The 27,765-nt window shown below is 41.0% G+C and overlaps 1 protein-coding gene across 1 annotated transcript in view; it reads left to right on the forward strand.

Moving 5' to 3' along the window:
- LOC126424534 (putative ATP-dependent RNA helicase DHX57) overlaps window positions 1-27,765 on the forward strand; it is a 220,993-nt gene that overhangs the window by 177,995 nt on the left and 15,233 nt on the right. The window contains exons 18-21 of the mRNA XM_050087272.1: window positions 3,454-3,589; window positions 6,133-6,319; window positions 13,155-13,364; window positions 19,959-20,135. Of these exons, the coding sequence (XP_049943229.1) occupies window positions 3,454-3,589; window positions 6,133-6,319; window positions 13,155-13,364; window positions 19,959-20,135 (710 nt within the window). The remainder of the gene's footprint in view (window positions 1-3,453; window positions 3,590-6,132; window positions 6,320-13,154; window positions 13,365-19,958; window positions 20,136-27,765) is intronic.

Genomic DNA, 27,765 nt, shown 5'->3' on the forward strand with positions numbered 1-27,765 from the left:
AAGAGTTATTCTGTCACTCACCCAATCTACAAGACGTGTTGATCCATCCCTATGCCTCTCTAACTCTGAATCCCTTGCCATGGGTGCCATATCCCTGTGGAGGACCCAGGTGCAAGACCTGCCTGATTCATTCACCCAGCATGTCCTACTCCAGCCCTGCCACAAGCTTATTCTTCCACATCAGAGGAAGGGACACCTATGAAAGCGGCCACATCGTATACTGGCTGCGTTGCAATCACTATGCACTATTTTATGTGGGCACCAACCAGCTGTCCATCAGAATGAATGGCCACTGCCAAACTGAGGCTGAGAACAGAGTTCACCACCTGATGGATTGTGTGCTAGAGTTCAGTGGCTATGTCACAACATGTGCCATTTGTATCCTTCCCTCCAGCACCAGCGTTTCTGAACTACGTACATGGGGATTACAGGACAACGTGTCCTTTGATGCTATAATCCTCCCAATTTGAATCTTTCCTAAACTGCTGGTTCCCCCCTTCCCCAACCTATATCTGACAGTTGCCCCTTCCTCTGTCCTGCCACTCCCTTCCAGTCCAAGTCTACATTTCATCCTCTCATGCCCTCCCAATTCATATCATCATATCTGGCTTACAAAACACTCGTTCGACCTATACTTGAGTATTGCTCATCAGTGTAGGATCCGCACCAGATCGGTTTGACGGAGGAGATAGAGAAGATCCAAAGAAGAGCGGCATGTTTCGTCACAGGGTTATTTGGTAACCGTGATAGCGTTACGGAGATGTTTAATAAACTCAAGTGGCAGACTCTGCAAGAGAGGCGCTCTGCATCGCGGTGTAGCTTGCTCGCCAGGTTTCGAGAGGGTGCGTTTCTGGATGAGGTATCGAATATATTGCTTCCCCCTACTTATACCTCCCGAGGAGATCACGAATGTAAAATTAGAGAGATTAGAGCGCGCACGGAGGCTTTCAGACAGTCGTTCTTCCCGCGAACCGTACGCGACTGGAACAGGAAAGGGAGGTAATGACAGTGGCACGTCAAGTGCCCTCTGCCACACACCGTTGGGTGGCTTGCGGAGCACAAATGTAGATGTAGATGTAGATGTAGATCATGCACCACAATGCACTGGCACTGGTACCCCAGTGTTGCATGTCTTGCCTGTGCACTTACCACCCCTACCACCCACATTCTAAACTCACTCACCTGGTACCTTCCTCAAAGCTGCTAGCTACCTATCCCCAAGCCCTCCTCTTGCTACATACCATATTCTCTCTCCGCTCACCTGACCAAACACTATCAGCACCACAGTTCACCTGCTAAACTGCAATCCCAGCATTGTGCGCTCAGCCAGACCAATGTGTGTGTGTGTGTGTGTGTGTGTGTGTGTGTGTGTGTGTGTGTGTGTGTGTGTGAGTGAGTGAGTGAGTGAGTGAGTGAGAGAGAGAGAGAGAGAGAGAGAGAGAGAGAGAGAATCTGAAGTATCAAACAGCTGAATCTACTTTTAAATGTGCCTGCCGGCTGTTCAACATCGCTTCTATGTGGTGAATTGCAATCTATCAAATTAATATTGTTGTTAAAATGAAAAAAAATATTCCTAGTTCGTTTTTGGAGCATGGAAGATAGAGGGATAGGTTTAGGAAAGAAAATTAAATCACTCATAACCCAACTTGAGTGAGGTTTGTATCTTGTGAGGGCAAGAGGAGACAGAGATAAATATGGGAGGTGTTGAGAGATACCGACCATCTGGCCAACTGACTGACCAACTGTTTCCCTCCTACTCTCTCTTTGTCTCTTCTTGATCACACAACAGGCAGATGGGTGTCTCTCAACATTGGTCCTTCCAAATCTTTCATCCCAAAGGAAGGAACTGAGAGTTCTGAAAGCTGGGAATAGTTTTTTCACTTTTAAATGTGTGTATTTGGCAGTACTGGAATTCCAACTCCTGAAACTAAATGTTATTCTGCCATTAAACCTCCTTGTAATTTTACAGTTTTCTCGAGAAAATTCTCCTTTTATGGATTGGTAGCTCTTCAGAGCATGTTCAGATTTTTTTTTACTGGGGGTGATAATGTGTTTAGGCTAACATCGTTTGTTTACCAGTTGAAAAAAACCAGACTCTTGCATGTGGCTCAGCAGCCTAAAGCAAGTCTTTTGATTTGATGGCACTTCAGCATGTGTGGAAATAATGTGGGACTAAGGATTTTGTCAGTGGGAGAAGACAGGAGGAGGAGGAGGGTGGAGGCAGTCTTAGCTGATGGCTGTGAGGAACAAGCAGCAAGAAAATAGTATGTGCCACTGGTGAAATATGTGGTACATGATTAAGTGGAAGAATGGCCTGGGAGACTACATAGAGGAAAGAGATGGTGAATGTGGATCGATGAGGTGAACAGGCAAGCATCGAGGCTATGAAATGGGGGCTAGGGAGATATGAGCCATAATACTTGACGGATGTGTTGTAAGGACAGTCCCTCTCCAAGTAATTGAGAGAGAGAGAGAGAGAGAGAGAGAGAGAGAGAGAGAGAGAGAGAGAGAGATGGGGGGGGGAGGGAGGATTTTTGGGGGAAGGATACAGATGGCAAAAATTATGCAGTCTATACCAGGCTGAACTCACCGGTGTCACATTAGATTGCTGCCTCCCCCTTCCAGCCCTCGACCAACTTTCCCTCCATCCCTCCCTACATCTCACAGCCCCTTAGTTTCTCACATACTATACAAGATACAACTTCTCACTTATCTGAGCTTCAGCACTGTGACACTGTACAGGATGGCGATCTGTGTGCAAAAACTGAAAATCGGGAATTCTCTGGGAAATTGAGTGTAATGCGAAAGTCTGAAAAATGCATTGAGTGTACTGCGAAAGTCTGAAAAATGCGAGTGGTAGTTGACCTGTTATTGATGAAAATAAATGTTAGGAGTCATTTCATCACAAAACTCTGTCAGAGTAATTGGTGTTGGGCTTCCATAAGGAAAGGTGATGAAGTACAGTGAATTGTTGTAGTGTTTGTTGCTTGATTGTGGCTACCTCCAGCATGATTGCTGCATGTGGGAATTTTTGTTGTTCTCTGTAGCTTTTAAAGTTCTTGTTCTATATCACTTTATGTGTTTTAAAGAGCCACAGAGGTGATTGTCTGGAAACTCGTCAACAATTTCAGTTTTCTTTGCATGCCTGTTTACTGTTCAGTGACTCAGCTTTGTGGTGAATGATTATCTTTACCCCTTTCTTTATTTATATTCCATCCAGGATTTACGTCAGATGTATGTTGGTTCTACTACTTTTTTTATATCTGACTCAGCTTGTTAAGGAAGGAAGCTGAAGGGAAAGTTCTGATTCATTATTATGATCTCCTTACTCTTTCACTTTTTATTTTGTGGGCTACACTGTGCAGTTAATTTTTTATATGCAAGTATTCCTGTTGGCATTTAGATTAAATTGTGTTACTGCCACTTCGAACTAATGTGGAATTATATTTGCAGAACGTACGTTGGAACCTCCTCCAGTTGAGAGTATAGATTCGGCATTAAAGAGGCTGCGCGATATAGGGGCGCTGGATGAAGAGAACGAGCTCACACCTCTGGGGAAGCATCTCGCTGCACTTCCAGTCGACGTGAGGTAAATGCGCGTACTGTTTAAGTTGGTAATGGAGACATCAGTAAAGCAAAAAAAGAATTAACCGCTGCAGCACGTGTGTGCGAGCCTACACTGCATATGCCTACAGCCCAATTAGTCACAGTAAATGTAGCAATACTGCTTAGAGCCATTTAAATGTGTATGTGTTAAAAGCTGTGTGTTGTATATCTTCCACTGAATACTCTTTTCACTTAGTGTTGAGTTTTTCCACAAGGCATATTTCCTCCTGATATATAGTTAATCACTTCATACCACTTATAGCATCTCATTCTTTCCTGGCTTCCCATGACTTCCCAGACAGTTCCATGGTTTCTTACTTACTTGTCCAGGAATATCAAGATAATCGATATTGAGACACAACTGTTGAAAATGGTTTTTTGTCAGTAGAGCGTGTGCTTTTATTTCCCAAGTTCATCATAAACATGTACTGCATTTACTGTGCTTGTGCCAATCAACATTTATGGGGTGACAGTTTAGTACCAAGTACTTCCTGTCTCTCAGAAGTAGTAAACAGGGGTTGTATGAAAAGTAATGAGTCCAAAAATGGGGAAAGGTTACTGAAGATAATACTACAAACAGTTAAAATTATTCAAAATAGGTTCCTCTAGAGTTAACACTTGTAAGTTGCCCCAAAAATCCTTTTCAGGAATATCCACCGAGCAGTGAGTCAAAGCCGCTTTGACCTCTGCAGTGTTCTCGTGGTGTTGCCGTCTGAGCGCTGTCTTCACACAGGGAACAGGAAAAAAGTCCACGGGCAGCTTTGGGGCTATAAGTAGACAGGGGAAGTGTTGTAATGCTGTTCTGGACCAGATAGTGGTAGGCTGTGGAGCAGGTATGGCCTGCTGCATTGTCGTGATGCAGCTTCCAGTATGCAGCAGGTCTTGACCTCACTATATTCCGTGGGTGTCCTGTGCTCAGTTTGTGTTCCACATCCTCTCAACCATCTCTGAGGAACTTATGCCATCTAAAAACAGCATCTCTTGATCGACGTTTGAACACTTTCTGAATTGTGACCAACATCTCCATAGCCAGTTATCTGAGTCCCACACAGAATTTGATGGTGTAACACTTTTCAATGGAAAGTTGCATTTTTAAGCTTCGTCTGACCGTATAGACAGCAGTACAGTAAAGTGACAATGCAAACACCACAGAAGCTCATAGACAACTGATGAGGCCATGTGTGTTTTGAAAGTGACTTCCCCCTCCATCGTACCAGCCACAAGCTAGGGCACTGTGACATAAAGATGTTTTAGAAAAAAAATAAGACTCATTACTTTTTCTACAAACCGTGTAGTGTAGCTTGTCTTCTGATTTGCCAAGTCAACAAATAGTTCATGCCAATATTATGAAAAGGGTAGTTGCTACTCACCATACAGCTTAGATACTGCAACAAAAAGACTGTTAGCTAAAGCTTTTGGCCAAACAAGCCTTTGTCAGAATTAGACAACATGCAGACGCTTGCTCATGTGGACCCACACACACACACACACACACACACACACACACACACACACACACACACACACACACAGTCTCTGGCTGCTGAACCCATGCTGCAAGCAGTGCTCATGATGGAAGAAGCAACTAGGGTGGTCAGTGTAAGAAAGAGGCTGGGGAGGGGAGGGGGAGGGATAGTGGGATGGGGGTGGAGGATGGTCGGTGCTGCTTGTGGGAGTGTACAGGGATGAGGTAGGGACAGGGTAGGGCAGCTAGGTGCAGTTGGGCTGAGAGTGCGTTGGTGGAATAGAGGGCTGTGTAATGCTAGAATGGGAACAGGGAAGGGGATAGGGGGGTAAAGGACAATAATTTATGAAGGTTGATGCCAGAAGGTTTACATAGATGTATTGATGAGAGAGTTTCCACCTGCTCAGTTCAGAAAAGCTGGTGTTGGTGAGAAAGGTCCAGATGGCACAGGCTGTGAAACTGTTATTGAAATGAATAACATCATGTTGGGCAGCATGCTCAGCAGTTGAGTAGTCCTGCTGTTTCTTGGCCTCAGTTTGTTAGTGGCCATTCGAGCGAAGAGACAGCATGTTGGTTGTCATCCACACGTAGAATGCAGGACAGTGGTTGCAGCTTAGCTTGTAAATAACATGACTCTGCCCCATGTTTTTCTTTTGTAGATTGAATTGAAATCAATCGTGAGCCAAATCCAGCCCGCAGACCGTTGGATGCGCGCCTGTGCTGTACAGCGTCAACAATATATTAATTTCAGTCAGAAGTTACTATTGCTTGCTTGTGAAGACTAATTTGCTGTTGCAGAATGCTATTTTTGTATTCAGTAGCTGTTGCTGCCCCTAAAGTGAGAGTTGCAATAAATTCATTATAGATCAGAACATAATATGTGTTGAGTTGGCTGTGTTTACATTTACCTTAGGACTGATTATCACCAAAAATTAAAAATAAAAGTAACCCTAATAAAATTGGCTCACCCTGTGCATGTTTATGAAACACTAATTAAATTATATGTTCACTATTTTGAGCAAAATAGAATCAACTTTGCATTGAAATATGTCTATTCACAGGATAGGAAAACTTATGTTGTATGGAGCCATATTTTGCTGCCTAGATTCAGCGCTAACAATGGCAGCATGTCTCAGTCACAAATCTCCCTTTGTGGCTCCATTTGCACTGAAAGAAGCAGCTGATGCAAAGAAGCGGGAGTTTGCTACTGCTTATAGTGACCAGCTCACTGCTCTTAGGGCATACAAGGTGAGTGCCAAAGAAACTGTTGAGCATTTGTAATATTCAGTTTTTTCTTGTTTTCATTTCTGTCAAATTCCAGCCAGACCTAAAAAAAAAAAAAACAAAAAAAAAACAAAAAAAAAAAACCAGGCCAATGCTCAAGAATGCCTTATTTACTTACTTTTTTAAATATGAAAGCTCAGTATGACTGTTTTTGTTTCCAATGAAAAGAACTATACAGGGTGCAAACGATAACAGTTTACAATGTACCCCAGTGGTGTAGGGGGAAGTTGAGATGAACAAGTTGATATAGGGAACTAGTCATGTATCAGGCTGGGAAACAAGCTCGTATAGATCTATAGAAGTCACCTAATCTACATTATATACACGCCATGTGAAATTTTGAATGTTCTCTAGCCTTCTTACACCATCGGCTTAGTCGGTCAGATTTTGAAATATTTTATTTCATTCTCATTAGTCATTTAAACTTCCTGTGAGGATGCTAAAAGAAAAGATTCATGTAACATTATAAAAAAATTAATTATGTTTACAATTCAATCTAAACTTAACTTTTACAAGCACAGTTGTCTCATAGTATGAAGGCTAGAGAAACAAAATGATTTAATTTTTAGTTTTACACTATCAAGTGTCACAAAATGTAGAGGGGAAAATGTGGACAAATGTCAGTTTTGCAGGACAATTTTAGCAAGAAAAATAAATGAGCTTCAAATGGTTAAAGAGTGACAAGTGGGTAGTGTGAGAGGGTACGAGGACATTCAAAATCTTGTGCAGCATGCATGTGCTATCTGGGTGTATACAACCCGGGACAACTGGGAGATCCAGGAAAAACCCAGGAATTTTTTCATCCCAGAGAAAACTGGGAAAAACCGGGGAATTTTTTATTGTTTTTGTTTTCAGTTACATTTTTGTAATTTTGACTGGTAAGAACCGATACTCTAACAAAGGATATTACTGTATTCCACTACTGCAGAATAATACTGCAACAATAAAACATGAACAAGAGAAAAAATGAAAATAAAACTTAAATTGCAAGGGAAATGCACCAAATACAACAACAAAAAATGAAATGAAATGAAGTCCCATGCATCTTTACAGAGCGTAGGGGAACAATGCGGGAGGCCCGCACCGCTTTACTAGGCAAGGTCCTAGGGGAGGTGGTTTGCCATTGCCTTCCTCCGACCGTGATGGGGATGAATGATGATGATGATGATGAAGACGACACAACACCCACTCATCTCGAGGCAGGAAAACACAGTGCTCATACAAGTGTCTGCCAACAGCAAAATGTGTCAAAGGCTTTAGGAAGACTATGCAATGCTTCGTAACAACAAATTGCCTCCAATGAGAGTGACGCCACAACTGTTTACATTAGATTCATTTTAGCAGTTACAAGTGGGATCATGCACTTGTGCAGTTGAGTAGTACCTTCTCCCACTTCTGGATACAGAAATGTGGCTGTTGGTTGTGTAAGCAGTCGCAGCAAGCAGATCGATGCTACCGGGAAAAATTTTACTGGAGCGCCCAACCTGCCAGATTCATGCATGCGCAGCAGGGAGGGGCAAATTCATGTTCTTGAGGGGAAGAAAACCTTGTTTCACAAAGCGACTAGTATCCAGCCCACATTAGTCTATCCATTATTCATATGACTTTGAAACGCATTCGTGTCAGTTTTTGAACATTTCATTTTTGAACACATTCTAAGTTTATTTCTGAATGAATCGTAAATTGATTTGTGAATGCGTGCATAGTGTACATGATGTCTCCGTCATGGAAATCCTCATAGCATGTAGAAACAAACTTCCCTACAATTGGCTATACGAGCTGAGCGAAATAAGGCTGAACGGATGAATACCAACCGCTGTCCGATTGTGTGGTTGATAGAGTTTGTGAATGATGAGCGTTGTTATAATTACTTCGAAATCCATAGATTCAGACTACAGGAGTGGAAATAAACGAATAACAGGTAAAAAAGATTATGTATTACCTTCTCTGTGTATCCAAGAAAATGAATTTTGACAGAAAATTTTTGGCCAGATCGCTATACTAGTAAGGGCCAGTTTTACAGTCCCCGGCTAGCAGACATTTTAAGTTCTGATCTGGAAGAAGCGTGGAAAATGCGTTGTACAAACAAGTAACAATTCCTAACCAGAGAATAATCGCGGGAAAAGTAAACTGGTGATTCTGGCAGAGTTAATGAAGTTAACCTGCAAATAAGCTTTGACATTGGCAGGAATAGTTATAGAATTACTGATAACAAAACTGTTTGTTAGAATGAGGCAGGTGAAGAAACGAGGACATCACACAAATTATGGAACAATATGACGATTCCAAGTTTGTATTAAAATTTTGTACTACTACTTTTAGATCTCGTGCTTGAGAAACTGGAGCATATGAATAAAGTGTGAAACTATTTCCTAACGTGGAGCTTTTTGCTTGTAGTGGGCCTAACAGGCATTTGATATTGGTACTTTGTGAATTATATTCTGTTGTTACAAAAAAGACCATTTGTGCCAAAACAGTCTCATTTATTTGGTGTGTGTCACAATTGTTGCAGTATTAGAAAGCCCTATTTTGTTTTATCTAGCAGACAGTGACAAAATAGATGTAATCAGATCGGCAAAACCACACCAGTCTTGGGTCCTATTTGTATTAACAGCTTTTTCGGTATTAGACAACGACATTTCGATTTTTCATGTAGCAAAACATTTGACGAACTTTGAGGTAATAGATTCGTTTGCAGGAAGGAAAGCACACCATGTAAAACTAGCAAGATTGTTGTTGTTGTTGTTGTTGTTGTTGTTGTGGTCTTCAGTCCTGAGACTGGTTTGATGCAGCTCTCCATGCTACTCTATCCTGTGCAAGCTTCCCCATCTCCCAGTACCTTCTGCAGCCTACATCCATCTGAACCTGCTTAGTGTATTCATCTCTTGGTCTCCCTCTACGATTTTTACCCTCCACGCTGCCCTCCAGTACTAAATTGGTGATCCCTTGATGCCTCAGAACATGTCCTACCAACCGATCCCTTCTTCTAGTCATGTTGTGCCACAAACTCCTCTTCTTCCCAATTCTATTCAATACCTCCTCATTAGTTATGTGATCTACCCATCTAATCTTCAGCATTCTTCTGTAGCACCACATTTCGAAAGCTTCTATTCTCTTCTTGTCTAAACTATTTATCGTACATGTTTCGCTTCCATACATGGCTACACTCCATACAAATACTTGCATAAACGACTTCCTGACACTTAAATCTATACTCGATGTTAACGAATTTCTCTTCTTCAAAAACGCTTTCCTTGCCATTGCCAGTCTACATTTTATATCCTCTCTACTTCGACCGTCATCAGTTAGTTTGCTCCCCGAATAGCAAAACTCCTTTACTACTTTAATTGTCTCATTTCCTAATCTAATTCCCTCAGCATCACCCGACCTAATTCGACTACATTGTATTATCCTCGTTTTGCTTTTGTTGATGTTCATCTTATACCCTCCTTTCAAGACACTGTCCATTCCGTTCAACTGCTCTTCCAAGTCCTTTGCTGTCTCTGACAGAATTACAATGTCATCGGCGAACCTCAAAGTTTTTATTTCTTCTCCATGGATTTTAATACCTACTCCAAATTTTTCTTTTGTTTCCTTCACTTCTTGCTCAATATACAGATTGAATAACATTGGGGATAGGCTACAACCCTGTCTCACTCGCTTCCCAACCACTGCCTCCCTTTCATGCCCCTCGACTCTTATAACTGCCATCTGGATTCTGTACAAATTGTAAATAGCCTTTCGCTCTCTGTAATTTACCCCTGCCACCTTCAGAATCTGAAAGAGAGTATTCCAGTCAACATTGTCAAAAGCTTTCTCTAAGTCTACAAATGCTAGAAACGTAGGTTTGCCTTTTCTTAATCTAACTTCCAAGATAAGTCGTAGGGTCAGTATTGCCTCACGTGTTCCAATATTTCTACAGAATCCAAACTGATCTTCCCCGAGGTCGTCTTCTACCAATTTTTCCATTCGTCTGTAAAGAATTCGCGTTAGTATTTTGCAGCTGTGACTTATTAAACTGATAGTTCGGTAATTTTCACATCTGTCAACAGCAAGATTAGAGAGAAAAAAATTCTAGGTGCTAAGGATTGAAGAAATGTGTATTGTCTTGCTTGTCTCATCTCTTTACTGGGATTATGTATCGTATATTTAATTTTATGTCACACAAAGCAGCAAGCTGTTAGCTGTTAGGGAATACAGAGTGCAAATTTTCTGAAGAGAGGGTTCTTTTTAAAGGACATTTTAATTTTCACTGTTCTGAGTATGGTTTGATGGTATCCATTACAAAATATACACGTTTTGATTCCACAGACCGAAATATAGTGACATACGATAGGAGAATGCTGTGTGGAGAGGTGTGGCACTGCACTTTGGCACACTTACGACCAAATAACATGTCTTACTTTTCCTCAAACACATATGTTTTATGCATCAGACTTTTCAGAAAGACGTGCACTATAAAATGAACATATTTTTGAAAATTCGATTATTTTTTTAATTTTTGACATCCTATCCCAAACGCTTGAGGGAGTGGCAGGGTATTGCCCATTTCGGAAATATCGTAGATCCGGGGCTGATGCGCAGAGCAGTCTGAGTTATAGTGTGGAAGTGGGTAGTCTCCACGTGACCCGTGTTTACATTTAGTGATTTTGCTGTTTCTCCTTTGTTCACTTCTCTCACGTCAAATGAAAACAAAACAGATTTCTGTGGCCGGGAACTGCCAAGTGAATTAAAATACATTCACATAATTACAGAAGGCTAAAATGTGTTATTAGTTTCAGATTTGATTTTATTTCCACCTTTCTGACAGTCAAACATTAATTGCCATGCAGAACAATGAAGTTATTCTTGTTGATTTGCTAAAGAAATTTTCTTTTATTAATCTTTTCCGCTGAGGCAGACAATATATTCTAAACGGAAGTGTTTAATTCCACACACGGTTCACTGCATTTCAAGTGCACGTTTTCAACTTCTAGCACATATGGCGTTATGCCATAATAAAGAACCAAACATGAGATAACACAGTGCTGGTACTCCAAGAAAATTTACATCCCGAAAACTACATAAAGCTTAATATTAGGTCATGGCCTTCTTCACTGGGAATCTGGACATATGAATGTGCACTTTAAATATGCAGTTTAAATATGCACATTTTAGTATGAGTCACGAAATTTCGATGCCCTTGGAGTATCCTGTGATGTCTTTTTTCTTTTTTGACATAATGTAAGATCTTTTAATGTTTTACATGTACGAACATATGGTCTCCCTACGGCATCATAGCTGCGCAAGTGTGGTGACACCTGTCACCTGGCGCTCTGTGGCAGCTGCAGAAACGAACCTATTTCTAACAGGTGGTTTGAAAAGCACTGCCATCAAAGTAAATTTCCTTTTACGCAAGTTGAACTATGTGCAAGAATGTATGATGAATTTCTTAAATCACGGAGTGTTTGACTCTAATTTAAAAATAAACTCTTTGATGACGAGCCATTTAGATGAATTTTGAGCCCAGAAGATCAGACGTTTATGTCATTATTAAAATATTACTGGCACATCTTGAATTGTAATATGCCCATAAAAGACAACATTATATGTGAAAGCTTAGCTTCTCTTGCAGCGTATTATTCTTATAGATCAATATTATATGTGAAATCTTTGCTTTTCGTGTAGCAACACTATGTATATTAATTGAAACCATTCACTTTTTGTGTTTGTGTGTTCGCGCTCCTTAACAGTGATGTTGCTATTGGCTTACATCACGTGTCCTAAGCTCTGAATACCCGCTATCATCGGCTGACGAGATCACGTGACATGAGCTATGACTGGCTTACAAAAGTGTAACGCAGTCTCGATTTCAATGCTTCGGAAAGTAACATGCAGTGTTTGGTGGAATTCGAATTTATACTTTCGTAATATGAAAATATGCAGCGTACGTGTTGCTGCACATCAAAGATCTTTCCAAAATGTGTTTTTTCCCTTGTGTTAAGTTTTCTGAAGTGCCGGGAGATTCTACACACATGTATAAAGCCATAACCATTCAAAGGACTTATAAGTTATACAGTTCCGAGAGAAAATAATACTGTCAGTTAACAGGGAAAAAGTATGTTTTCACACGGGAGAAAGTGTATTTTTAACCGGGAAATCCGGGAGAAATCTGGGAGGTTTTTTCCCTGGCTATACCTTAGGTCGCTTTTGATGCCCAGTTTGAGTTTATTTCCTGGCAAGTGTCTTCTGACAAATTGTTCATCTTGACTTCCTTTACATTGCTGCGGTACGTTGCAAACAGTTATTGCTTACACCCTATCACTCTTTATATTAATAATCGACCACATATTTTTGCATCTGGGAGTGAGGGCACTTCAGTTGGCTCATCTGTTTACCTGTGTGCTTGACCCATCAGAATGTTTTCAGCTGTTCAAATTACCAGACAACTTGCTTGTGAAGCTGTTCAGACTTTCTCGGTGTATACAACAACTGAAAAAATGGATATATTTTTTTTAATTTCAATGTCACCACAAGTTTCCTTTAACAGACATGTCAGGCTAAGTGCAAAACTAGTGTGGTTGAATAACAGTTGTCAAAATAGGAGCACCAGAATAGGTCAGTTGTATGCATCTCTATCTCTCTAAATCATTAAAATTCAGTCTTTCGCGTAGATGAAGAAACAGCAAAAGTGTAGGTAAGAGGAACACTTGCCAAGAAAATGGAAAAGTCACTCCTGCCCATGTAATTTCAGAGTTGCTGTATGCTTACAGGTTAGCCTTGACATTTTGAGATTAAACTGCAGGTTCCTTTTTAACAGGAATGGCTGAAGCACTGCAATACGAGCAGAAGAGCTGGCCAAGTGTTTGCGCAGGAGAACTTCCTGTCGTACAAGACGCTGCTGACTCTGGCGGACATGAAGAAGCAGTTCTTAGAGCTACTGGCTAGCATTGGCTTCGTTCCCGGTGACGTGCGCGGTGTCAAGAGAGGCTCTGAGATTGACAAGATAATTCTTGTAACCGGACCACAGGTGGGAATCTCTCTCTCTCTCTCTCTCTCTCTCTCTCTCTCTCTCTCTCTCTCTTGCAAATAATTTAGGGGAAAGCAGTCAGGTAGCATCGTTAGTCACCACTGATCTTTTGCGGGCGAACGCTTCATCATTTTCAAGGCACAAATTAAATAAAAGGTGGCTGTGCATGGAAACATAAATCATCAGTGGATGGAACTGTGAACATAAAACAGAAGGTTGTTTATGAACAAAACCAGTACTACCATAACTACAATAGTCTGTCCAAAATTACTTTAGGATTGACACTTCGACAGGAGCATGTGGAGGCCCCGAACAGAGTTACCGTATCCCACATCTAACACACATGTACTCACTTTATAATCATGGAAATTGTGTTCTGAAAGAGCTACACTACATTTTCATTTTAGCTTTATCTGTGGCAACAAATTATTAAGACGTTTTGTCACGACGTTACTGGATTTTCGATGTGCGGGGATTTTTTTAATTATTGAACTTGGGTGAATACATTATGCAAATTAAATCTTAAGAATACATCATATTGTCATATGCTCAAAACCATAACTCTGTCAGAGATCTCTAGTGCCAGATAATTTGAGTTGAATGTGATGCACAATGGTCTGCTCACATGTCAGCTACTAATTGGGTGCCGGAACAGTTTCAGAATGAGAAACAGTTCACTGTAGGTTTGCAATGAAACTGTTATTAATTTTCCTGATCCACTTACTTAATTCTAATGCAACCAAAAATAAAATTGAGCTTGGTTGTCACAGTGGGAAAACGTATCTTAAATAGGCCAACCTCTGTCATTTAGAAAGAACAAAAGTGATGCAAATAACAGGGTCTCTGTATTACAGCAGTTATATTATAAACGGTAATATTTATTTTGTGTGATGCATACTGAATTCCCAAGGTGAACTTCCTTTGAAATTAGTTGCTATTAAGGTCTTCTTATTGAAATTTCAGAACTTACAATGATATAATTTTGTTATGTAGGCACTTGCAGATGTGAACTGTGCACGCCAAACACGCAGCTGGAGTTGCCTGTGCTCTGTCTCTGTTGGGATAATGGAAAAACTCCACACTCAGAGCTGTGATGGATTCTTGAGGCATCACTGTCACTGCCACTGTTGTCATTTAAGGAAATAATCACCTCCACTGAATTTTCCAAAGAGCTTCATTCTGCCACACCCTTTCCATGATGATGTTGTGCATATGTTTGATGGCTTTCTTCCAATCTTCAGTGGTGATTGGTGATGCTCCTGACAGCTCCTCCTTTTTTTTTTTTTTTTTTTTTTTTTTTTTTTTTTTTTTTTTTTTTTTTTTTTTAAGGATAAATTTATTGTTATTCCCGCCAATGTAACCTTTAATTTGGGCCCATATGGCCCATATTATTTCTATTGGGTTGAAATGGCAGTTGTAAGGCGGGAGCCTAATGACTGCGTGCCCATGTTTTTTGCCAGTTCATAGATTTTGTACAGGGTGAACTGTGGCTTATGTGTATATATTTTTTCTGTAAGCTGCATGCTGAAACTGAACAATCATTTCCTCCTTTTGGTGTGCCATGTTAAGTGCCTTGTCAACAACTCTAGTACAATTGAAGATTTGGTATTAGTGAATGTTCGAACCACTTTGTAAATTTAACGTGGTTCATTTCCTCATGATAATCTACTGTTTTCTTTGATTTAAAAATCAGGAGACTTTTTGGGAGAAAACCCTGTGAGATGTCTCCATGAAGAAATAGTAGTCTGCCACTCTTGCCAGAAGGCATTGCCATTGTTTCTTTATCTGTGTCGTCTTCCAGCCCTGCTTAACAACGTGACCAGAACTGTCAAGCCACACCAATTCATCAGTATTTATGCTACGGATGTCCCTTAAAAATCGCCATCGCCATCCAGCTATATCCTCCCACTCTGTCAACAGAAATGTCCATAGTGAAAGCCGAGGTTGTGTAAAACTGTGGACAAGGATGTGTGAATGCCTTGATAAAGTTCTGATTCTGTAAGCGTGACCAGTAACTTCCTGAGTGTCGGATGTTCCTTCCTGCGATAATAATCGTAAACATGATGACGAATCACATCCTCTGCAAACGAATCGATATTGGTAATCTGCTTATCCGTACTACATTTTTTTTCCAGGGGTGCTAAGTTTCGATGTTTCTTCAGCTTCTTTTTCCTTGTTGGACATTTCCTTCCCAATCTCCACAACAGTTTTTTTGTTTTATTCAAAGCTGTAGCAGTTCTGTCAATCACTTTGGTAATGGAGACCAGTGGGCCACCATTAAGTTTTTTATTCCCATTCCGACGAACTTCCTGCTGACATAATTGATTACCAAACAGTGAATGAATAATGGTAACAACAAATAATGGTAACAGCTCCCAAACCCAAAAAACAAACACACAGAAAGTCACAGGGCACATAAATCACACAGGACAGCAAGCTGGCTGCAACTGGAACCCACTGCAAGCAGGAAGTGTTGTTTGGGATAAAGGTTTGGCAACTTTAGGGATTTGCTGCAGCTGCAGACAGCATGGTATAGGTGGAAAGTGGCCCAGGCTGCTGCATGGGTTTTCCCCCTTGCCACTTCAGTCCTCATTGTCAATTCTAAAGTAATTTTGGACAGGCTACACCCCACCACACAAGCTCTCCTTGGCTCTGTCAGGGAAAGGAAAAAATGTAGTGCAGTCAGGTGTTTTTCTTTCAAGAAAATGATTGAAAAGTCAGTGTTACGCAGGTATTCAACAGGATCGGAACTGAACCTTTTTCTACATCTATACTCTGCAAACGATCTTGAGGTGTATTGTAGAAGGAACATACCACTGTATCAATTATTAGCCTGTCTTCCCATTCCATTCTCATACAGAGCATGGGGAGAATGAATGTTCGAATGCCTCTGTGTGTGCAGTAATTATTCTAATCTTATAATAGCAATCCCTATGTGAGCGATACGTAGGGGTTGTAGTATATTCCTAGAATCATCATTTAAAGCCGGTTCTCGGAACTTTGTTAATAGGCTTTCTTGGGGTAGTTTACATATGCGTTTGAGTCCTCCAGTTCAGTTGCTTCAGTATCTCTGTGACACACTCCCATGGATCAAACAAACCTGTGACCATTCATGTTCCCCTCCTCTGTATACGTTTAATGTCCCCTGTTAGTCATATTTGGTGTGGGCCCCACACACTTGAGCAATATCCTAGAATAAGTCACATGAGTGATTTTTAAGCAATCTCCTTTGTACACTGAATGCACTTTCACAGTACCTTACCAATAAACTGAATCCTACCACACACTTTCCCCATGACTGAGCATATGTGGTCATTCCATTTCATATCTCTGCAAAGTGTTACACCCAGTTATTGTATAAGTTGGCTGATTTCAGCTGTGACTCATGGATATTATAGTCATAGAAAACTTTTTTTCCCCCTTTTGTGAAGTGGGCATTCTATAGAAATTCTTCCAAGCCATCTGTGCCAAACAGCAAACCAGTGCTTAACAGTATTGGTTAAAAACAGTCTTGGTTGCAATTTTAATTTTTTATTTTTTCAGCTATGTGTTATTTAGGCATCTTCAGGTTGATCTTAATTTAGTATATCTTAGACCGATCCTTGAAACAGGGTAGCCAAAGGGCATCATCGAATACATCAGGCAAACATCGTCTTCATTAAACTCAGTAAAAACTGTTCTAGATCAACGTGAGTGACTCCAAGCCCTGCATAATGCACTCCTGTTCACAGGAGCGAGTAACATGATAAGATGGGGCTCAAGTAGTGCTTACTACTTGAGCTCCATCTTATTCTGTTACTTACAGGGCTTGGAGTCACTCACGTCAATCTAGAACAATTTTTACTGAGTTTAACGAAGGCGATGTTTGCCTGATGTATTCGACAATGCCCTTTGGCTACCATGTTTAAAGGATTGGTCTAAGAAATGCCAAATTAAGATCAACCTGAAGATGCCTAAATAATGCATAGTTGAAAAAATAAAAAAATAAAATTGCAACCAAGTCTGTTTTTAACCAATACTGGACGTTGTATATTTCTAAACATTTAAAGCAAGTTGACAGCCTTTGCACCACTTTGAAATCTTATCGAGATCTGGCTGAATATTTATGCAGCTTCTTTCAGGTAGATTTCATTATGGATAAATGCATCATCTGCAGAAAACCTGAGGTTACTATTCATATTGTCTGCTAGGTCATTAATATAAACATGAACACACGTGGGGCACATCTGAAGTTATTTCTACATCTGCAGATGGCTTTCCACCTGAGATAAGATACTGTGTCCTCCATACCAAAAAGCCCTCAATCCAGTCACTAATTTCAGTTGATAATCCATATGATTGTGCTTTTGACAATATGCATAGTTGTGGTACTGTGCTTTTCAGAAATCAAGAAATACTGCATTTGTCTGACTACCTTGTTCAGTATGGCATGTGAGAAAAGTGTGAGTTTGGTTTCATACAATAAACGTTTTTGGAATCCATGCTGACTGGCATTGAGAGGGTCATTCTTCTCTAGATACCTCATTATGACTGAGCTCAGAATATGTTCCAAGTTTCTACAGGAAATCATAGTCAAGGAAATTGGACGATAGTTTTGTGGATCACTTCTATTACTCTTCTTGTAGACAGCTTTGACCTGTGCTTTTTTCCAGGTACTGGACATGGTTTTTTGTTTGAGGGACCTATGATAGACTATAGTTGGAAGAGGGGCTAACTCAGCTGCAAATTCAGTGTAAAATTTGACAGAGATTCCATCACGTCGTGGAGCTTTGTTCAGTTTTAATAATTTTAGCTGTTTCTCAACACCACTGACACTAATACTTATTTCTTTCACCTTTGCAGTGGTACATGGATTACATTGGGCCAATTCTCCTGGTTTTCCTTTGTAAATGAACATCTGAAAGCAGAGCTAAGCATTTCAGTTTTTGCTTTGCTACCCGCAGTTTCAGTAAAACTGGACGCTAGCTTTGGTGCCACTGACAGCCTTAACATATGACCAGAATGTCTTTGGGTTTCGTGAAATATCATTTGACAACATCCTGCTATGGTAGTCATTGAAGGCATCACTCTCTCTCAGCAGCCAAACACCTTTCATTCAGCATGTCTCTATCTATAGCCCTAAGCTTTGTTTTACACAGTAATCTCTGCTTCTTCAGAAGTTTCTTTTCATTGGCTGTATACCATGTAGGTTCCCTCCCATTATGAACTGTTCTAACTGGGTACATATCCATCCAGTGCATGGTCAACTATTATTTTAAATTTCAGCCATAGTTCATCTAGATGCATGTGCCCAGTGCTGAAAGTTTCAAGTTCCTCATTGAGATATGACATTACTGATTTTTTATTCATTTTACTAAACACACACACATCTTTGTGCTTGTTTCAGTTGTCCTTTGTACTTTGGTAATCATTATTGCCACAGCCACGTCATGGTCACTGATACCAGTTTTGTTGTGGACATCCTCAAAGTTTGGGGTTACTAACTATCTGTTCTAGGTAGTTTCCAGAGAAGGCATTTAGTTATGTTTCACAGGATGTCTTATCACACCCACCACTAACAAAACTGTAGTTTTCCCAATTAACTTTTGGGTGATAAGTCTTCACCGATGATTACAGTATGATTGGGGAACATGTATGTACAAATGAACGGAGGTTTTTTTCTAGAAGTTTTCAGTTACATCAGGAAATGAGTCTGGTGGGTTATAAAGGATCCAGATTTTATTTTATACCCACCCCTAATATGAGTCTTGCCCAAACAATCCTACACGCAGCTTCAATTTCTATCTCAGTGAATTTTCTTGTCTACTGCATCAAATACACCACCCTTTTTAATGGATATTTAGTCGGTATTTTATTTGTCTTGCAAAATATTAAGGATACTCCATACATCCCCACACCCACCCACCCCAAAAAAATTAAGCCTCATAAACTGAAAAAGTTTCATGAATTGAATTTTTTTCCATAGATTTTTTGAGGTGAATATATAAAACAATGACAATGAATTTGATTGTTCTTTTGCTTATTGTCATTTGTGTACAAAATATCAGAATTTTATTATTTGGGAACAGTTTCCAATAGCAGTTAGATGATATTGTTCTGTTAATAATAATAATAATAATAATAATAATAATAATGTACTACTACATCTGAAAAGATTCTTGTGAAAGAATTGTGTTGCTCAATAAAATGTAACTAAAGTTTGTAGTTACTAAGAAATTTTATCATTTATCTTTCAATTTCAGGAACAATCACAGAAATGTTTCGTTTTCAAACATGAAATTAGTAGCTAAGGCTTGGATGTGAATAGTTGGTTTACAGGTAACTGAATGGCACTGCTAGCCTTAATGTGTGAACAAGTGGGCTTAACATAACTTTACCTTGCTTAACCAGTTTTCCAACCAGAGTATCGTAAGCTTGCAGTGACATGTGACTGCAAGTGATTTTAGGCAAAATGTAGATGACTATCCATTGAGTGCATGCGGTCAACCAATTTTGACGCCTGCAGTATTGTTCCTATTGTCTTCAGTATTTTGTATTCGGTGTGATAATTTACGTTTCACCTGCCTGATTTTGGTTTTTAAAACATGTTTTCAGTTAAACGTGAACTGTGAAAACTGGCGGTTACTGGCAGCCATTTTATGTGCAGCACTCTACCCTAATATTGTGAAGGTCCTCACTCCGGAGAAGGTATATATTCCGAGTGTCATGGGAGCCATTCCCATGGAAAACAGTGCGAACGCACTAAAGTTCAAGACACGCAGTGATGGATATGTAAGTTTTTTTCTGTCCGACAAATGAATCTTTGTACAGTCTAAACTACTTCCTATCATGACCCTTTAGCCATAAGTAAAATGAGATACGTCCAGAAAGTAAGTACTGTTTTGGAAAAAAAAAAAAAACTCGTAAAACGTTTTCAAGCCAAAATTTATTTTTACAAGAAAGAGTGTATCTTAAACTATTTTTCTACATAATTGCCACCATTCTTCAGGTATTTGTCATTGCAGGAAACCAACTGTTCTATGCCCGCTTCATAGGAAGGCGCTACCACTGAAGACAGCTGCTGCTGAACACCATTTCTTGCATTGTCATTGCTGTGAAAGCACCTTCCTCCAAAATCAGGCTTTAAGTTCAAGAACAAGTGGTTGTCAGAAGAAGCAAGATCAGTGCTGTAGGTCATGGACTGCTCAGTCAAGGCATTGTGTTTCTTCACGACAATACACATCCCCATTTTGCTGGTGTCACTCAAAATTGTATACAGCAATTCGGATGGGAGCAGTTCGATCACCTGCCATACAGCCCCAATCGTGCATCTTCTGATTACCACTTGTTCTTGAACTTGAAATGATTGTGGATTAAAGTGCTTTGACAGTGATGACAATGTAGAAAAACTGTTTTCAGCACTGGCGACATCTTTCTATGAAGAGGGCATAGAAAAATTGGTTTCCCACTATGAAAAAATGTCAGAACAATTGTGGCAACTACGTAGAAAAATACTTTAAGATATGCTCTTCCTTGTAAAAATAAATTTTGGTTTGGAAAGAAATAATTTTATGAGCTTTTCAAGAATGATACTCAAGTTTCAGACATGCCTCATACATGGATTGCAGGCATGCAAAACTAAAAAATAGCATTTTTACAAAGTATACATGGTAAAATGTTTAAATACACTTCTATTTTTGAAAATTGGAACTCCCAGAAGGGGTAGTATCAGTCAGTCGAAAACTGGAAGTACGTGTAGAACACTGGAACCGTAATAAGTGATTACGATTGCAGAAAGGTAGCTCAAACATTGGCCCAGAACCATCAAGATTTGTGTGACTGCGCAGATCAATAGTACACCAAATGCTCACTCGATGCAGAGCTGTTAAACTGAGTGGATCTTTGCAAGCAAGTGTCAGTATGCCTATGATGTCAGTGGGTACAGAATTATCATGTGAGTGAGCTCAAATGGGTCAGGATGACTTGCCTCTGGGAAACAGGTCTGTCTTACTGTGACATGTGGCTTGTGCAACACACACTGCTATGAAAGTTACGTATGTGTGGAACCAATGAATAGCTGATGATCATTCACCGTAGCAGGCGGGTACTGGACCGCACAGTGCCATCATGTCCACATGGTGGTAAAATCAGAACAGCTACGTCCACAGTGGCATATCAATATTGGAGCATTGTGGACACATCTGCATCGCTGTTTGCTGTCGCAATGCCTCAACTGCAATTTGGTACGTGAATGGCATCAGTTGTGTATGCATTGGCGAATTGTAGTGTTTTGGGACAAATCCCACTTTGGCTTGTTCTAGAGTGTTGTGTTAGACACTGCTGTGGTGAACACAAAGGCATTTTTGTTTGGCACACTGAACAAACTCTCATCAGTATGACAGTTTGGAGTGTCATTGATTGTAATATGCAATTTTGTCTCGTCTATATTGAAGGAAATCTGAACAGGAGCTGCTATATTGTGTGTGTGGGCGAGAGAGGGGGGAGGGGGGGGGGGCAGATGCTTGAGTGCCAGAGATGCTGCCTGTCTTGGAGGCAGCTCCACATGCCCCTCAATAGGCCATTGCCCAGCCACATCGGCCAGTTTGCACATTTGCCCAAGATGTCATCCACAGAACACCTCTGGGATATGGTCAGTCACCGGCTTGTTCATTCTGATCCTCCTGCGACCACTGTTAATGTTTTGTGAGTGCGCCCACAAAAACTGTGGCGGTGTGTTCCCCAGCAGCTTATCCATGCCTTCTTTGACTCTATGCCACGGTGTCTCGAGGCTGTGATTGCAGCACATGATGCCTTCACACCATACTGTGTTCTCAGTCAGAGTGCATGCCCAGTTACATAATGCTAATAATTTGTGTATCCCCATGTCTTTAATCTGTGGAACAAAATTCATTGTAAAATTTTGTTTTTGTGGGGATCCACAGCCTCTAAATGCTTAACAAAAGAAAACATGATCGGTAATAGGCTGTAATGTAAATTATCTTTTTTTAAATTGTGCAATTAGCTACTTTTGATTTCTTGCCATTTTCAAGCACCAGTAGAACCAGTGTGAAAGTGGATAACATTGTCTGCATAAGTCTCCAAACATCATATGTAACACATTACACAACACACATTAAGATACCACCTTACCATGCAAAATTCCTACCTATTTGCGTACTACTACATACTACTAAAAACAAAGATGATGTGACTTACCATACGAAAGCACTGGCAGGTCGATAGATACACAAACAAACACATACATACACACAAAATTCAAGCTTTCGCAACCAATGGTTGCTTCGTCAGGAAAGAGGGAAGGAGAGGGAAAGATGAAAGGATGTGGGTTTTAAGGGAGAGCGTAGGGAGTCATTCCAATCCCAGGAGCGGAAAGACTTACCTTAGGGGGAAAAAAAGGACAGGTATACACTCGCACGCGCACACACACACATATCCATCCGCTCATATATAGACACAAGCAGACATTTGCAAAGGCAAAGAGTTTAGGCAGAGATGTCAGTCGAGGCGGAAGTACAGAGGCAAAGATGTTGTTGAAAGACAGGTGAGGTATGAGCGGCGGCAACTTGAAATTAGCGGAGGTTGAGACCTGGTGGATAACGAGAAGAGAGGATATACTGAAGGGCAAGTTCCCATCTCCGGAGTTCTGACAGGTTGGTGTTAGTGGGAAGTATCCAGATAACCAGGATGGTGTAACACTGTGCCAAGATGTGCTGGTCGTGCACCAAGGCATGTTTAGCCACAGGGTGATCCTCATTACCAACAAACACTGTCTGCCTGTGTCTATTCATGTGAATGGACAGTTTGTTGCTGGTCATTCCCACATAGAAAGCTTCACAGTGTAGGCAGGTCAGTTGGTAAATCACGTGGGTGCTTTCACACATGGCTCTGCCTTTGATTGTGTACACCTTCTGGGTTACAGGACTGGAGTAGGTGGTGGTGGGAGGGTGCATTGGACAGGTTTTACACCGGGGGCGGTTACAAGGGTAGGAGCCAGAGGGTAAGGAAGGTTGTTTGGGGATTTCATAGGGATGAACTAAGAGGTTACGAAGGTTAGGTGGACGGCGGAAAGACACTCTTGGTGGAGTGGGGAGGATTTCATGAAGGATGGATCTCATTTCAGGGCAGGATTTGAGGAAGTCGTATCCATGTTGGAGAGCCACATTCAGAGTCTGATCCAGTCCCGGAAAGTATCCTGTCACAATTGGGCACTTTTGTGGTTCTTCTGTGGGAGGTTCTGGGTTTGAGGGGATGAGGAAGTGGCTCTGGTTATTTGCTTCTGTACCAGGTTGGGAGGGTAGTTGCGGGATGCGAAAGCTGTTGTCAGGTTGTTGGTGTAATGGTTCAGGGATTCCGGACTGGAGCAGATTCGTTTGCCACGAAGACCTAGGCTGTAGGGAAGGGACCATTTGATGTGGAATTGGTGGCAGCTGTCGTATTGGAGGTACTGTTGCTTGTTGGTGGGTTTGATGTGGACGGACGTGTGAAGCTGGCCATTGGACAGTTGGAGGTCAACATCAAGGAAAGTGGCTTGGGATTTGGAATAGGGCCAGGTGAATCTGATGGAACCAAAGGAGTTGAGGTTGGAGAGGAAATTCTGGAGTTGTTCTTCACTGTGAGTCCAGATCATGAAGATGTCATCAATAAATCTGTACCAAACTTTGGGTTGGCAGGCCTGGGTAACCAAGAAGGCTTCCTATAAGTGACCCATGAATAGGTTGGCGTACGAGGGGGCCATCCTGGTACCCATGGCTGTTTCCTTTAATTGTTGGTATGTCTGGCCTTCAAAAGTGAAGAAGTTGTGGGTCAGGATGAAGCTGGCTAAGGTAATGAGGAAAGAGGTTTTAGGTAGGGTGGCAGGTGATCGGCGTGAAAGGAAGTGCTCCATCGCAGCGAGGCCCTGGATGTGCGGAATATTTGTGTATAAGGAAGTGGCATCAATGGTTACAAGGATGGTTTCTGGGGGTAATAGATTGGGTAAGGATTCCAGGCGTTCGAGAAAGTGGTTGGTGTCTTTGATGAAGGATGGGAGACTGCATGTAATGGGTTGAAGGTGTTGATCTACGTAGGCAGAGATACGTTCTGTGGGGGCTTGGTAATCAGCTACAATGGGGCGGCTGGGATGATTGGGTTTGTAAATTTTAGGAAGAAGGTAGAAGGTAGGGGTGCGGGGTGTCGGTGGGGTCAGGAGGTTGATGGAGTCAGGTGAAAGGTTTTGTAGGGGGCCTAAGGTTCTGAGGATTCCTTGAAGCTCCGCCTGGACATCAGGAACGGGATTACCTTGGCAAACTTTGTATGTGGTGTTGTCTGAAAGCTGACGCAGTCCGTCAGCCACATACTCCCGACGATCAAGTACCACGGCCGTGGAACCCTTGTCCGCCAGAAGAATGATGATGGATCGGTCAGCCTTCAGATCACGGATAGCTTGGGCTTCAGCAGTGGTGATGTTGGGAGTAGGATTAAGGTTTTTTAAGAAGGATTGAGAAGCAAGGCTGGAAGTCAGAAATTCCTGGAAGGTTTGGCGAGGGTGATTTTGAGGAAGAGGAGGTGGGTCCTGCTGTGACGGAGGACGGAACTGTTCCAGGCAGGGTTCAATTTGGATAGTGTCTTGGGGAGTTGGATCATTAGGAGTAGGATTAGGATCATTTTTCTTCGTGGCAAAGTGATATTTCCAGCAGAGAGTACGAGTGTAGGACAGTAAATCTTTGACGAGGGCTGTTTGGTTGAATCTGGGAGTGGGGATGAAGGTGAGGCCTTTGGATAGGACAGAGGTTTCGGATTGGGAGAGAGGTTTGGAGGAAAGGTTAACTACTGAATTAGGGTGTTGTGGTTCCAGATTGTGTTGATTGGAATTTTGAGGTTTTGGAGGGAGTGGAGCTGGAAGTGGGAGATTGAGTAGATGGGAGAGACTGGGTTTGTGTGCAATGAGAGGAGGTTGAGGTTTGCTGGAAAGGTTGTGAAGGGTGAGGGAGTTGCCTTTCCGGAGGTGAGAAACCAGGAGATTGGATAGTTTTTTGAGGTGAAGGGTGGCATGCTGTTCTAATTTCCTCTCTTCTCATTATCCGCCAGGCCTCAACCTCCGCTAATTTCAAGTTGCCGCCGCTCATACCTCACCTGTCTTTCAACAACATCTTTGCCTCTGTACTTCCGCCTCGACTGACATCTCTGCCCAAACTCTTTGCCTTTACAAATGTCTACTTGTGTCTGTGTATGTGCGGATGGATATGTGTGTGTGTGCGAGTGTATACCTGTCCTTTTTTCCCCCATAAGGTAAGTCTTTCCGCTCCCAGGATTGGAATGACTCCTTATGCTCTCCCTTAAAACCCACATCCTTTCATCTTTCCCTCTCCTTCCCTCTTTCCTGACGAAGCAACCATTGGTTGCGAAAGCTTGAATTTTGTGTGTATGTATGTGTTTGTTTTTGTATCTATCGACCTGCCAGCGCTTTCGTCTGGTAAGTCACATCATCTTTGTTTTTAGATATATTTTTCCCACGTGGAATGTTTCCCTCTATTATATTCCTACTACATACTACATGTGATAATTGTAAAATTATTTTTGACTAAATGTAAAAAGTAGACGTTATATTCCATCTTTACATTGGGAATCGATCCATTTAAGGTGACAGCTTTAAACATAATATTGAGAACTTTGCTCTAAGTGCTATAGCTTGACAATTAAGATACGCACACATGCAAACACTTAAGACTGTCGATAGCAAATGTCTGAGGCACATTACATACTTTGCTGGTGTGTCAGAGTTAGATGATGTAGTGTATATCAGGCAATCAGCAAACTATCAGTTTAATAAGTCACGGCTGCAAAATACTAACGCGAATTCTTTACAGACGAATGGAAAAACTAGTAGAAGCCGACCTCGGGGAAGATCAGTTTGGATTCTGCAGAAATATTGGAACACGTGAGGCAATACTGACCCTACGACTTATCTTGGAAGCTAGATTAAGAAAAGGCAAACCTACATTTCTAGCATTTGTAGACTTAGAGAAAGCTTTTGACAATGTTGACTGGAATATTCTCTTTCAAATTCTAAAGGTGGCAGGGGTAAAGTACAGGGAGCGAAAGACTATTTACAATTTGTACAGAAACCAGACGGCAGTTATAAGAGTCGAGAGGCATGAAAGGGAAACAGTGGTTAGGAAGGGAGTGAAACAGGGTTGCTATTCAATCTGTATATTGAGCAAGCAGTGAAGGAAACAAAAGAAAAATTTGGAGTAGGTATTAAAATCCATGGAGAAGAAATAAAAACCTTGAGGTTCGCCGATGACATTGTAATTCTGTCAGAGACAGCAAAGGACTTGGAAGAGCAGTTGAACGGAATGGATAGCTTCTTGAAAGGCGGATATAAGATGAACATCAACAAAAGCAAAACGAGGATAATGGAATGTAGTCGAAGTAAGTCAGGAGGTGCTGAGGGTATTAGATTAGGAAATGAGACACTTAAAGTAGTAAAGGAGTTTTGCTATTTTGGGAGCCAAATAACTGATGATGGTCTAAGTCGAGAGGATATAAAATGTAGACTGGCAATAGCAAGGAAAGCGTTTCTGAAGAAGAGAAATTTGTTAACATCGAGTATAGATTTAAGTGTCAGGAAGTCGTTTATGAAAGTATTTGTATGGAGTGTAGCCATGTATGGAAGTGAAACATGTACGATAAATAGTTTAGACAAGAAGAGAATAGAAGCTTTTGAAATGTGATGCTACAGAAGAATGCTGAAGATTAGATGGGTAGATCACATAACTAATGAGGAAGTATTGAATAGGATTGGGGTGAAGAGAAGTTTGTGGCACAACTTGACCAGAAGAAGGGATCGGTTGGTAGGACATGTTCTGAGGCATCAAGGGATCACCAATTTAGTATTGGAGGGCAGCGTGGAGGGTAAAAATCGTAGAGGGAGACCAAGAGATGAATACACTAAGCAGATTCAGAAGGATGTAGGTCGCAGTAGGTACTGGGAGATGAAGAAGCTTGCACAGGATAGAGTAGCATGGAGAGCTGCATCAAACCAGTCTCAGGACTGAAGACCACAACAACAATTATTTTGAAATTTCACAAAATATTGAAAAATGAATAATACATTAATAGCTGGCAAGCCAGACTTAACAAATGCCTTCAGTGTCTGAAGGGTTCGTCCACATGTACACACAAAGCCAACCACTTCTTTTGACATTTTTTACCGTCGAGTAATCGATAGAAATATAATTTTCATTTTGTATTTTATTTTAGTAATTTTACTTATTTTACTAATTATTACTTATTTGCTGATGAACCAGCAGATACCTCTTATAGAAGACAATTTATGCACATAAAACATGTCTTTTTGTTTGCCTTGTATTTCACTAAAATGGATAAGTAGTGATAATAGATAACAAAAACACAAAAGATA

This window comes from Schistocerca serialis, chromosome 10 (genome assembly GCF_023864345.2).
Source record: "Schistocerca serialis cubense isolate TAMUIC-IGC-003099 chromosome 10, iqSchSeri2.2, whole genome shotgun sequence".
Lineage (NCBI taxonomy): Eukaryota > Metazoa > Arthropoda > Insecta > Orthoptera > Acrididae > Schistocerca > Schistocerca serialis.